Genomic DNA, 13,532 nt, shown 5'->3' with positions numbered 1-13,532 from the left:
AAAATTATTCTTAAAGTTACAAATAAAGTAAGAGTATGACCTTCGGTCTTCGTGACACGTGTCACAACCATGGACAAATGTGTTAATAATAGCATAAATGACTAGATTACCCTTTTCATTTGGCTGCCCTATTCGTGATAATCAGAGAAAATTTGAGCTAATTATGACTCAAATGACCGCATTACCCTTCTTCTTGACTACCCTCTCTCTTCGCGACCAGAGAGCAACAAAAATAATAGTGACCCTATGAAAGGAACTAAGGTAGAGGAGAGCCTCAAAAGTTCAATACTATCTTCCAAGAGCTCATAGCTTGAAGCTACACCACACTTCCTGCATGAGCTTTATCTCAAACCCTTAATAGGGTAAAGTCCAATAATCCATCTACTACTTTTCAGTGGTTGTGGTGTTGCCATTGAATTTTCATGTAATGCCATATATTATAATATTCCTCAATTGCCAAGACAAAAAAGGCTCTTTAGTTTTGTGAGATACGTACACAAATCTTCCAGCTCTTATATTCACTTCGCATTCGGAACCACCAAAGCAAAACCTTCCTCATGGAATTTTAGGCGACCTTCAAAGGTATCATTTCAATTGTAGATTACCCATCTCAATCAGACTCTATTTTTTTTTTTGGGAAATTGGAAGCTGCTAAATGGTGTTAATGTCTTTGTACCATTTGCCATAGATTTTTTGTCTTGAAAATTTTCTGTTCTTGTTATGATCTTGTGAATTTGTGTAAAATCTCAAATGGGTTGTAGAATGATTCCATTTTGAGTATCATTCTCTGAGCGGAGACAATCGATCATTTACCTCGTTGGTTCTTTCAAGGTTTTAGTACAATAGATGTTTAGTTGTTAAATAGGTTTTTATTGTTTCAGTGAATTATCGCAAAAGAGCACTCTGTTTGGTAATTTCTTGCTTAATATTTGTCACAATTATCTGTTTGGGGTTCGGAGTCGGAATTAGGATTTAGATGTTTCTGGCGTCGCATGCATTGATTGATATCTGCTGTTGTTATGTTCTTTTGTTTGCTTTTATTTTGGCTTTCACAAATTTCTTCAATTCCGCAGAAGTATTGCTATTATCATTTATTTTTACTATGTTTTGATCTAATTCTAGTTGGATCTAATTCTAGTTGATTCTAATTAAGCAATCAGCTTTCGGTGATTATAATTACTTTTTTATGCTGGCATCTTAACATTATAAGCTCGCAATAGTTCATATCAAAATCATTCTCTTTGAAAAATTATGGTTCGAATCGTGTCCGACTATGGTTGATGATATAAGCCGTTGTAAGATATGGGATTTTAAAAGTTGGATTATAGAATAATAGATTAGGCAAATTCATATTTCAATTTCAGTTAAATGATTTTGTGATGTAACCTTGTAGGGCTATAACATTCTGTACTTCAATATGAATCCAAATGATTATGCAACAGTTACTCTGATTTTGTTATGCTTTTGATATTTTCTATCTTCACCTTTTAGTGATTTTATCTGATCTGTGGGAAAATTCTCAGGTTGTGAACTGAGTGTAGGTTGAAGTTTTGCCTCCTGCCACTCATACAGCATTTGGTGGTATCGGTTGGACAGTATCAATCCCATCATGTCACCTAAGGCTCTTGACTACGAGACATTGAATGAAAATGTTAAGAAGGTTCAATATGCTGTCAGAGGCGAGTTGTACCTTCGAGCTTCTGAGCTTCAGAAGGAAGGGAAGAAGGTACATGTTTTTTTTTTTTGTTTACTGGTGTATATCTGACATGTGTGACGTCTGTATTTTTCCTGGGTCAGGACCACCGGTTTTTATGTTCCATTTTTTCTTCTCTTATGTAGCGAACACAATCTTAATAGCTTCTCAAGGATTTGTAGCAGCGGAGCTTCTTGCTATAATTTTTGTTCTATTTTTCCCCTCTAGGAACTGCTTTAGACCTTATTTATTTGAATTTCATGCCTTGGCAAAACTTGACAGTTATATATCTGAGGTTATTTACTTTTCATTATCCCATGAAAGTTCATGAAATGGTCTTGGTTGCTTTTTAGTGAGTTGTCCAATACCCAAAGTGTATCTAGGCAAAACTAGCTTTTACTTGGTTAGAATGTGATTCATTGTCATGATATTATCTAGGCAAAACTAGCTTTTACTTTGTTAGGATATGATTCTTTGTCATGATACTCTCCTTCAAATTTTTTATTTTTTTTTCTATATGCTTGTAAGTTTGTAAAGAACCAAGGCATCCCAAGAAAAATTATGGCACATCATGGGTGAGTGACTACTGACTTCTCTTCTAAGATGAAATGTATACACCGGCTTTAATTTCTCACTTCGAGTCATAATAAAATATCTGCATTAGGCCTCATGCACAATTTTTTCTTAGACCATTTCATGCACTTCCAAATTAGAGTCTAAAATAAACTTGACATGCATTTCCATATAATTTTAATATAGCGACCAAGAATTGCAACAAAAAGAAAAAAGAAGAAAAAAAAAATATACCACCCAAATTAGTGCTATGTCGCTGTGTCTATGGTAAATTGGTAATATCTTGTGGATCTTGTAATCTCGTCATAATTTGGCACTAAACCAGTCGTTTCCATTTGTGGTATTTTTGTCCTTGTAGAATTTCTAAAGGGCATGGGTAAATTTATACTCCTTTTTAAGTATATTGATTAATTCAACATATTCTCCATATTGCATGCTATTCCTCTTTGCTGTATGTTCATACATTGCACTAATCCATTTATAATGTGCAGATCATTTTCACAAACGTTGGCAACCCTCATGCCCTAGGACAGAAGCCACTAACTTTCCCTCGCCAGGTTTGTCAAATTTGCAATATTTCTAAGTCTACGGTTCCTCTTTTGATGGAATATTTTATCATATTATTAAGTCAAATTTGTCATTGTTCATGTAATGCTTATCTATATTGCTTCTCTTAAACCAAAAAAATACTGTATTGCAGGTGGTTGCTCTATGCCAAGCTCCATTTCTTCTAGATGATCCTAATGTAGGACTCATGTTCCCTGCAGATGCGATTGCAAGAGCTAAACATTATATTTCAATAACTTCGGGTGGTCTAGGTATCTTCTCCAAAAAGTTGTTTCACTTTTTTTGTTCCAAAAAACAATTGGCTATGAATTTATGCAATACTAGCTTTAAAGATTTAACCTTCTCCTTATAATTTTAACTCTCTTTCTTTCTGTTTTCATACATGCTTTTTGTATTACTTTCATTTTTGTTACCTTCTACTCCTCTTATTGTGTTTTGGTTGGAGGAGTTGAATAATACATTTCGAGATTAGCAACAAAAGTCCACTTAGCATCGTGATTAGTTGAAATTCTTCTCTTTCATCAAAATTATCATCATCATCTCCTTCTTTCTTTCGTTTCCCTCTTTAAGCTCTGCATTAAGTCTTTGCTCTCTATGGCTTTCTTTCCTCCTTTTACACTTTTATCTTTTAATCACCAACTAACATCATCGTGCCATCTCTGTGGACACTATTTCCTTATCTTGTCAATAATCAGCGTTACTCTTGCCCTTCTGTAGATGTTCTGTTTTCATATATCTCTTCTACTTCTTACACTTGTCCTTGCCAATATCCTTATTGTAGCTTCACTTAGCTGGAGCACGCAATTCTTTGCTCCAGGCATTTTCCTCCATTTAGCACAGCTGATAAAAGTTATTTACTTTTCCCTTACATTTGGTTAGAAGTGAGAAGTTGGTTGGAAGTGAACTACATACGAAATAACATTCTTCTTGATATTCAATTAGGTGCTTATAGTGACTCACGAGGCCTTCCTGCAATAAGGGAGGAAGTGGCTGAGTTCATTGGGAGGCGCGACGGGTATCCTAGGTGATAAATCTTGATTTTGCGTTATAAAAGTCTGACTTCTTATTAACAATGGAGTATTTGAACTTTGGTGATTGAGTGGATGAATTTATTGCTTTTTGCACCAATGACAGTGATCCAGAGCTTATATTTCTCACGGATGGTGCCAGCAAAGGAGTAATGCAGATCTTGAACACTATTATCCGCGGTGAAGGGGATGGGGTAATTAATCTTCCTGAAAGGAATTTGGGACAAAATGATATGTCTTCCTTTTTTCTTTTTCTTCTTCTTTATTTTATTTTATTTTATTTTTTTTAATCCCGATCCTCGTCCCCACATCCCCACTCCATGTGATTGGGTTACTTTGGTATATTGTCTTCCTAATGCTGCCTCCAACTTATGGGTTGCCAGGTTTTGGTTCCAGTTCCACAATATCCGCTTTACTCAGCTGCAATAGCTTTGTTTGGTGGTTCTCTTGTTCCATATTACCTTGAAGAGACGGCAAATTGGGGTCTTGATATTAAGAACCTCCGTCAGTCAGTTGCAAATGCTCGCTCTAGAGGAATAACTGTATGTATGCCATCGCTTTTTCTTGTATGATGAAAAACATGAAAATCTAACATGGAATTATGATCAATCTAAGAAACTAGATGAATGGATGAATAGAAGGTAGCAGCCTTAGTTTGACTTAACTGTGTCTGTGAAAAGGTGGCTTTCGTTGCCTCTTACTTATCATTGGATCCTAGAGAAAATATGTTTTCTTGTTTGATTCCATGGCACAATTTATCATTGTACCCACAAATTTTCGTACATTTATCTTGTAAAGCTATAAAATCTAGAATTTGTTTACTTGAGTTGTATTTTGTTATATCTTGGTTTTTTTTATATGCGTTTATTACTGAATCTGGACTGTTGTTTCTGTTAGTTTTTTAATTCCACCAGAACTTTTACATATCATGTATGAGTAGGTACGAGCAATGGTGATTATAAACCCTGGAAACCCTACTGGACAGTGTCTTAGTGAAGCTAATTTGAAAGAAATTTTACAATTCTGTTTCCAAGAAAACTTAGTCTTGCTTGGGGATGAAGTTTATCAGCAGAACATTTACCAGGATGAGCGTCCCTTTCTTAGCTCTAGAAAGGTATATATTCTCATGCTGTTAAATTAGAAGTGTCCCTGAATTTCCTTCTGAAGCTTAACATAACCTGATATTCTATTTTTGTCCAACACTGAAGGTTTTAATGGACATGGGCCCACCCATTAGCAAGGAGGTCCAGCTTGTTTCTTTTCACACTGTGTCCAAAGGATACTGGGGTGAATGTGGACAGCGAGGCGGATATTTTGAGATGACTAACATCCCTCCTAAGGTTTGCCTTCTTGCAATCTGTTTAATGCTCTTTCATGTCCCCCTTCAATTGTGCGAAAGGCTCGTATTCATAATTTCCAATTTTTTCAAAGTACTTCATGATAATTAACTGGTGTTCTTCAGGTTATCAACTCAAGTAAGATCTTCAGTTTAATGCAACATAGAATTACGCTTGAAATGGAAATTTTATGTAAATTGTAGATCATAGTATGACTTTTTTTATAAAAAAATATGTTTATATTAAGATGACGTGATGTGATGAAACAATTCAGGTTTCTCAGTCGCAGTGTGAAAACTGAAAGCTGTTTCATGCTATTTATGTAGACAAACAATGAAATACTATTTATCTTCATTCCATGGGAATATGGATGTATTTTCATAGAGCTTTTCAATTTGAACAAAACACACACATTAACAGATTTTTTTCCACGTTTGATGTTGCAGACTGTTGATGAAATCTATAAGGTTGCATCAGTATCGCTCAGTCCAAACGTCCCCGGACAGATATTTGTAAGTTGAAATCAGATTGTTCAGAATTAGATGAGTATTTAAACGTGTTATCATTACGTCATTAGCTGTTGAGTATTATATGTTGAAATATTTTGTTTGTTGGATAGTTCCAGTTATATCAGAGTGTGAGAAGTACTTATTCTGTTGTTTTATACAGATGGGACTAATGGTCAATCCACCTAAACCTGGAGATATCTCATATGAGAGGTTTGTTAGAGAGAGGTACGTCCGCAGTTAACAACCTCATAAAAGTTGTTCATCATCGAAGAAACCTTTATGTTTCCTGAATGTGTTTTTCCATGATTTTTCTATGTAAATACATTTTATGCTACCAATTTTAAAGAGATCCTAATAAATTAGAAAAGTTTGGCCAATTTTTGTTTTTTTGGTGTAAGAAAGACAATTGCAAACCGAGAAACTGAACAAGACAAACAAAAAGACATGGATCTTTTTGAAAAAACAAATCTATAGAATGCGTGCTCATTTATTTAAGAGTTGTTTTTTGGCCTTTTTCTTTTTCTGTTGTAAGGTTGGGAACTTACTTTTGTTAAATAATTTGAACTTTAGGGTGCTGAATTGTAGTTAGTAGCCTGAGATGGTTCTTTTTGAGTAGTGAATAATGATTTTCTGTTACTCATGAATGCAGCAAAGGTATTCTGGAGTCACTGAGGAAGAGAGCACAAATAATGACTGATGGATTCAATAGTTGTAGAAATGTGGTTTGCAATTTCACTGAAGGTAAACCATCTTAAATGAATTATTTTGTTTTTTGCATTTTATGAAATTTATTCTCATATTTGAGAAATGATTTCAGGCGCCATGTATTCTTTCCCTCAAATACGCTTGCCACCAAGAGCGATAGAAACTGCAAAAAGAGCTGGAAAAGTTCCCGATGTTTTCTATTGTCTGAAACTATTGGAAGCCACGGGCATTTCCACAGTGCCAGGTTCAGGATTTGGACAAAAAGAAGGGTAAATACTGATCTGTTTCTGTTCAAGATTTGAGATACCATTTTCTTGTTGAGTTTCTCACAGTGCTTCAACCTCAATAGACGCTATAGTTAATTTTTTGTTACTCTTTTTTCATAATATGGAAGTCATACATAAACTTGTCTTCTCTGCTCAATAGTTACAAGTACCAAACTGTGTGTTTCTGAACGGTAACGCATGCCTAATCTTTTGTGGTGGGAAAGTGTAGTTTCTATGTTTTAGTTCGATTACAGCTTCAATACCTAATGGGTTTCCCTTTCTGTACAGGGTCTTCCACTTGAGGACTACCATTTTACCGGCGGAGGAAGACATGCCGGCAATCATGGCGAGTTTCAAGGAGTTCAATGATGAGTTTATGGAGCAATATGAAGACTACAGAGGCTATTCCAGAATGTGAGGGATGCTTTAATTGCATTATCTGTATAATCCTCTTAACCAAGTGCATGCTGTGTAATGTATGTATGCTCTGACATTCTCTCTCTCCCCCATACATTTGGTTTTCCAGTTTCTTATTGACAATCAATCGTACCTGCACTTCTTTTTCCTTCTTATGTTATCACATTACTGCTTACAAATTTTTAATTATGGGAAATGATTTTCACACGCTATTTTTGTTCTTAAACATTTTACTTTTTTTTTGACAAAAAAATAAAAATAAAAAATAAAAAAATTGCACCATCAATATCTACTTTTAAAGGGTAAATAAGTCATTTCTTATACTAAAAAAAATCAAGTGGAGTGTGAAATCCTTAAAAAAAAAAAAAATTCGCCAACTTCTGTTTTGATTTTAAGTGTAGCTTGTACATTGTACTGTCTTTAGTGACAGACAGAATATTGTGGGTTCTTGTGAATGTGAGCATATTATATGTTGAAAAGGCACAAACTCCTCTCTCTTAGACTATTTTATTGATAAATGCAGCATCTAAGAAACAACCTTCAAATTCTCTGATCTTTGTTTATGCATAATAAAAAATGTCTATCTATATATATATATATATATATATATATATATATATGTATATATGATGGTATGACCAGTGGAGGTCATATTGCCTCCATCAATATTGCTATTGCAGAAGTGTACTTTCAATCGGGGGCTTTGATGTTTTATAGTAATGTGTTTGAACTTGGAAAGATAATATATTGCAAGAGATTTGCAAATTCACTCTTTGAACTCAAATATAACAATTTGTTGTCCGTCAATGTTTTGACATGTCAAACGTGAATTAGGTAAATTACAAATATTATGCTTAGAATTTTTAAAACAAAATTTGTACACTTCAAATTTTGGTCCAATAAAATGTGGGGATTTTCTGTCAAGTATTTTGATTAAAAAATAAAGAAAAAGAGAGGAGAATTACGAGGACTGAACACAATCTTCAATTAATGTAGTACAAAAGTCCTTATATTTGAACCCTATTTAGATATGAAAAGGATTAGGTTAGGTAATTGCAGGTATGAAAATATTAATTAGTTAGTCCCACCTCAAAATGGTGTGGTTCAGAATAATTACATTGATTGATTCTCTCCCAGTCTTTTTTTCCACAAGGAAACCAATAAATAAAATAAAATAAAATAAAATGAAAATCAAAGATGAAAATGATAATTTAAAAAATAAAAAAAATAAAAAAAAAACCTCAAAATGGTGTGGTTCAGAATAATTATATTGATTGATTCTCTCCCAGTCTCTTTTTCCACAAGGAAACCAATAAATAAAATAAAATGAAATGAAAATCAAAGATGAAAATGATAATTAAAAAAAAGAAAAAAAGAAAAAAAGTAAATATTGTTTGTTTTAAAGGTGATCTGACTTGGCTCTCGTGCCTGTCCAGTACTTTGACCCAATAGATGTGATGGTAGTAGGATCTCAGAGAAATCCAGAAGCGTTCATTATGGAGCAACCCGTTTTTTTGCTCTAACCATTAAAATTGCAATTTTTTCTTTATTTAATTGGGCCAGTGATGTAAAGGTGGTGAGTGTTGATGACCTTTACCGAGGCTCTGGAGGTAGAAGATTAAGTCAAACAACCAATAACGCCTCTGATTCTTGTGAACTGTCCCGTAGCTTCTTCTTGGCCCTGGTTTTATGTAGTCCGGAACAATATACTATTCAAAAAAAGAAGTGTCGCTTTTAAGAAATTGTCAGATCAATTTGTGAGTTTCACAGTTCTCCAAAAACGACACCTTTTATGGAACGAAGGAATTAATAATTATAGTTAGTAGTTTTGTGATGTAATAGATTCGAACAAAATTAGTATTAATTAACTAATACGAATTACTTATCAGACTTGAAAAAAGATCGCGTATCAAATAATACAACGAATTATAATAATAATAATTTATTTTTAATGAGTAATGAAATAGACCCGACAAACCTTTTAAAATATGGTTTTATTGTGTCATAACTCAATACTCAAAAAGGCTCTAGTACTAACTACCACACAGTCTGTGAGTTGTATTCAAAGTTTACAAATTGGTATAATATTGTTCTATAACATTGTCCTATTTGCTAAAAGGCATGACATTTCTATGCAGGAATCCTATCAGTGTCATATTCATGCCGGAAACCGATATTTCTTGAACACTCATTGAATATGTGTCCAACATTTCGTATATGTATGCATAAGTAAAAATTAATTTTATTGTTTTGGATACTTAACTGACACATTCTGGACAATTCTTCAACACTTTCTAAACATTTTTAACACCAGTCTATCAATAATCTTGAAAATAATATAAATACTATTATGAGTTAACTTTTCTTTGAAGAGTTTAGACATATTACACTAAACCAATCTGTATTATAAAAAAGTTACAAAAATACTTCTCTCTACTATTAGTATTAATTAATTTTATTAAAAACACTCTCAATTTATAAAAAGTCACAAAATACCTTCCTCCATTAATTGAAATTTGAAATTTTAGTATTAAAGTAGTATATGCAATACTTGTGTAACACACCACATATAGATTGATTATTTTGACAAAAATATCTTAAGTATATGTGAGATTAAAATAGTCACGTGTGAATTTTGTTGACGAAAATATATAGGTGAGTAGTATTTTGCAATTTTTAAATATTTTCATCACCTATATATATTTTTAAAGAGTTTTTGAATATTTTAAATTAGATTGGAAACAAATAACCTAAAAGTATCTGACATTTAAAAATTAATTACATTCACACTTCCTGAAATTTGTCCTACTAACAATTGATGAAAGATAACTATTATTTTTAAACAATAACATCCCTTCAAATTTTCCGAGTTTGACGGAGGCAACACTCTGATAAAATGACCAAGTCAATTGAACCATTATAATGTTAAAATTACCAATTTAACCTTCTCACTAATTTTAATTTTCCGAACTACCTATGAGATATATATTATATACGTGTACTATATATATCATCCCCTACTTCTATATATACCCAGGGGCGGTGATGGTTAGTCAACTCCGGAGAGTGAGGGATGAAGATGGCCATGAAAACCCAATTGTCGGCAGGCCGGATTTTGAGAGTCTTGATCGATTGGGAATAAGAAAATATGTTCGATGGATTCCACGGATTCGGCGAGCATGATGATGCAGCGTTTGTGAACAGTGAACTCTCCAAGCCAAAATCAATCTTCGAGCTCAGACAAGACTATGGGTGGTGATCGGAATATTCGTCGGATCTAAGCAAACAACCGTCCTTACTCCTCTTGTGCATCACCTCTCGCCGCCGCAAATCCTCTAAGCTCCTTCTTGTGAATAAATATATATATATATATAGACACACACAGAACTGGGTTGTTACCCTTGTTGGGCTCTTCTGGATCGGATGGAGTGAAATCGGCAGTGAGAAACGACGTAATGTTAACCAAGGAGAAATTGGGATCCGACAGTTGAGAATCCGCAACTGGGTTTCCACCCCGTAGTGAGTGGAGAAAGAGAAAAATAAAGAACCGGGTGAGCGGTGTTGGAGGTGGTGGTTGTGGGTGGAGCTTGGGGCGGTGGCGGTTGGGGCGATGGTGGGTTGGAGGATACTGATGTTAGAGAGAGAAAGTTGGTAGGTGAGTTAAGTTTTATTTTTCCTAAAAAAGGGGCATTTCGGTAATTTAATGATTCTGATATTTTAGATTAAAAATGAATAAAATATTAAAGGGTAATGCCGATATTTTACTCCTTTTTAGATTTTGTTTGGATGCAAAATCGGGTGTTATTGTTAAAAAAAACATAGTTATCTTTCATCTGATCTGGTTGCGGCAATTCTTAAAAGGTGTGGATGTAATTAACCTAACATTTAAATTATCCACTGTCTCCAAGATTGCACTTGGTGCTCAAGTCAAGGAGGGCAAAAATGGAAATTAAAATATATGCTTTGACGGCTGAAAAGAAAGCTAAAAACCATTGGCGCCAAAATCCAAGTCAATCCTTTTCCTTCTTCACTCTGCCCGCGGTCAGCAGATTTCACGGGCATCCTATCTATCTTGTTATGTACTGTACCCATTCTTTCTTTATTAAGCTCATTTGCTTAGGTCACCCCTTCCTCGGGTTCTTTCTCTCTCTCTCTCTCTCTCTCTCTCTCACACACACACACACACACACACACACACTCGGTGGTACTGCAGTATAACGAAAGAAAGGAGAGCATGTATTAAAATTGAAGATTACACTTCTTTCCTTCATTTAAAGTCCTTTTATTACTTTGTCACGGCGTCTGATGTCTCCTCGCCTCCAAGCTTCTTAAAAGAGGTTTCATTCCCACAAACAAACACCCTTTTCACTTCCCTTCAACCTTTTCTCACTCTCACTCCCAACATTTTCCTACTGGTTTCTTTAGATTCTACGTCTTTATTCTCATTTCTTTACAAAACCCATCTTTTATTTTTCCTTTTTCCTTTCTTCCTTCCATTTTTATATATAACTTCATTAAAAACAGTCTGATCATCTAATTTAATATGGGGTTTCCAGAAAAGTCTCAGATGGATGGTTGTGTAGATCATTCAGAGGGTGGAAAGAAATGGGTTATAGCTGGAATTCCATTACGGACTCCATTGAAGCCAATTTTTACGAAGCCAGTAGTGGACAGAGAACGGGACGTTAAGGAAGACGAAGAGTGTTCCACCACACCGACGGCCGTAGAATCCAGGATTCCGGCCAGACTGCCGTGTCCGCCGGCGCCCAGGAAGCGAAAACCTTCCTCGAGGTGTCATTACAGTACTGGGGTGAAGGAGTTCTTTACTCCACCAGACCTAGAAACGGTGTTCATCTTACGGCATGTTGAGAGGGCCTGATCCATACTGTTGGCAGTCCCTCTCTCTCTCTCTAGATCTCTCTCTCTAGGTCTCCCCCCTTCTCTCTTTCTGTTGTGTATCAGCAGCATCTCCTTTTAGACTAGCTCTTTGTAGTTAGCCAGAAATTTATGTACATGGCTTTTATGAATCATTAAATAAAATAGCAATTTAGCTTAATTGGTTTGTTGATTTTCTTTTAACATCTCTCTAGCTTCATTGAGGCAAGATTACGGACTTGTTTCAGTTTTTTTTTTTTTTTTCTTTTTTTTTTCTTTTTTTAAATGGCAAAAAATGAAATATATTCTCTCCGTCCAGAAGAGTGTTATCCAAAGAGTGTGTTATATTTGGAGAACTGTCTCCAAATGTGAATGTAATATTTCAGGAACTATGCATAAAACTATTTTTTTTTTTTTTTTTGACAGAAAAGTATATATTTTTCTTACTTCCAAAACATTCTCACTATATACATATATATATATATATATTAGAGAATAGTATATAAAAAAGAACCTTATTTGACCTAAGCAAGTGTTATGATACGTGGGCTTTTAATTTCTACTTTTACTTTGTCTATCTTACATCACATACATGCAAGCGGAATGTAGTTGAATAGGAAAAAGTAGGAAATTAAAGAGAGTAAATGGGTTAAAAATGATATCCATGGCATGAGATGAGATGAGATGAGATGGTGCACGGATGATTCGAAGCAGATTGACTGATGACACATCCCCCTCATAAACCTCAATAGTCAAGCCCCCTCTCTCCTTTGTACTCTTTATGCTCTGTCATTATCCCCCTATTCAGCCTTTTTTTGTGTCCCACACACAATGACTCTCCACTCACACATGGTACACCTTATAATGGTGGGAAGGTTCTTTCTTTGTAATGCCTATTGTGATGAGTAATGGCTAAACATGACAAAACACATATGGTTGGAGGGATGATTAGAATCCTATGTGAGGTGATTGGAACCATGTCATATGCTTTCAAGCCCCACTTTTTAGACCATTTTTGTAACAAAGTCACTCATACTATATATATATATATATGCTTAGACTATAGTTTAAATTTGATTGGTGGATAGAATGTCTATCCAAAAAAAGGTTTGGAAAACCCCATTTGTTTATGAGTTGGAATGTGGATGATCAAACAAAGCATTTAAAAAAAGAATGACATGGGTATGTTCAACTAATCTAGGTTCCTTTTGGACTGTAAACAAAGCTCTCTTGGGATCGGAACCTTTTGAGAGGCAATTATGTTACTACACGTCTCTAACAAATCTGCAAGTGGTACTTGGCATGTAGTGGGTCATGTTGTCATTTTATACCAAGTCTTTTACTTTTGTTTCAATTATTGGAGTCTGAAGGGCACATGTGCTTCGCAATTTTTCCTCAAACTTTATATTTTTTTTTATTCTTTATTTTTTTGAGATTGAATTGTGTTCCAGAATTCAAACATCTTTATTAAATTTTGTGTTTCCGCTCATTATGTTTTATATCGATCCGAACCCAGGAATTTTCATAGGCCACTGTAATAATTATTTATTTATTCTCAATTT

At 34.5% G+C, this 13,532-nt stretch overlaps 2 protein-coding genes across 2 annotated transcripts; both read left to right on the top strand.

The window, feature by feature from the left end:
* The first annotated feature begins 327 nt into the window (after window positions 1–327).
* On the top strand, window positions 328–7,243 carry LOC132276322 (glutamate--glyoxylate aminotransferase 2). Its single transcript, XM_059777697.1, has 14 exons — window positions 328–582; window positions 1,524–1,726; window positions 2,758–2,823; window positions 2,967–3,084; window positions 3,776–3,857; window positions 3,968–4,055; window positions 4,245–4,403; window positions 4,802–4,975; window positions 5,070–5,201; window positions 5,645–5,710; window positions 5,868–5,932; window positions 6,357–6,448; window positions 6,525–6,681; window positions 6,967–7,243. The coding sequence occupies exons 2-14, from the start codon at window positions 1,610–1,612 to the stop codon at window positions 7,094–7,096; spliced, it is 1,446 nt and encodes a 481-aa protein (XP_059633680.1). The 5' UTR covers window positions 328–582; window positions 1,524–1,609; the 3' UTR covers window positions 7,097–7,243.
* A 3,471-nt stretch (window positions 7,244–10,714) lies between these two features.
* LOC132276323 (cyclin-dependent protein kinase inhibitor SMR8-like) lies at window positions 10,715–12,145 on the top strand. The gene has a single exon (XM_059777698.1). The coding sequence runs from the start codon at window positions 11,639–11,641 to the stop codon at window positions 11,972–11,974; it is 336 nt and encodes a 111-aa protein (XP_059633681.1). The 5' UTR covers window positions 10,715–11,638; the 3' UTR covers window positions 11,975–12,145.
* Window positions 12,146–13,532: the final 1,387 nt, after the last annotated feature.

Source organism: Cornus florida, unplaced genomic scaffold, assembly GCF_030987335.1.
Source record: "Cornus florida cultivar Cherokee Brave unplaced genomic scaffold, ASM3098733v1 CherokeeBrave_3.0.0_Hap2_Chr10, whole genome shotgun sequence".
In the NCBI taxonomy this organism is placed as follows: Eukaryota; Viridiplantae; Streptophyta; class Magnoliopsida; order Cornales; family Cornaceae; genus Cornus; species Cornus florida.
The sequence above is the reverse complement of the archived record's forward strand: the minus strand, read 5'-3'. Positions and strand labels throughout refer to the sequence as shown.

What these genes read in the sequence shown, in the direction of transcription:
- LOC132276322 (XM_059777697.1), top strand. Translation starts at nt 1,610, where the DNA reads ATGTCACCTAAGGCTCTTGACTACGAGACATTGAATGAAAATGTTAAG. An exon ending in CACTAACTTTCCCTCGCCAG is followed by an intron (nt 2,824 to 2,966) that starts GTTTGTCAAATT and finishes ACTGTATTGCAG; the next exon opens with GTGGTTGCTCTATGCCAAGC. An exon ending in AGGCGCGACGGGTATCCTAG is followed by an intron (nt 3,858 to 3,967) that starts GTGATAAATCTT and finishes CACCAATGACAG; the next exon opens with TGATCCAGAGCTTATATTTC.
- LOC132276323 (XM_059777698.1), top strand. Translation starts at nt 11,639, where the DNA reads ATGGGGTTTCCAGAAAAGTCTCAGATGGATGGTTGTGTAGATCATTCA.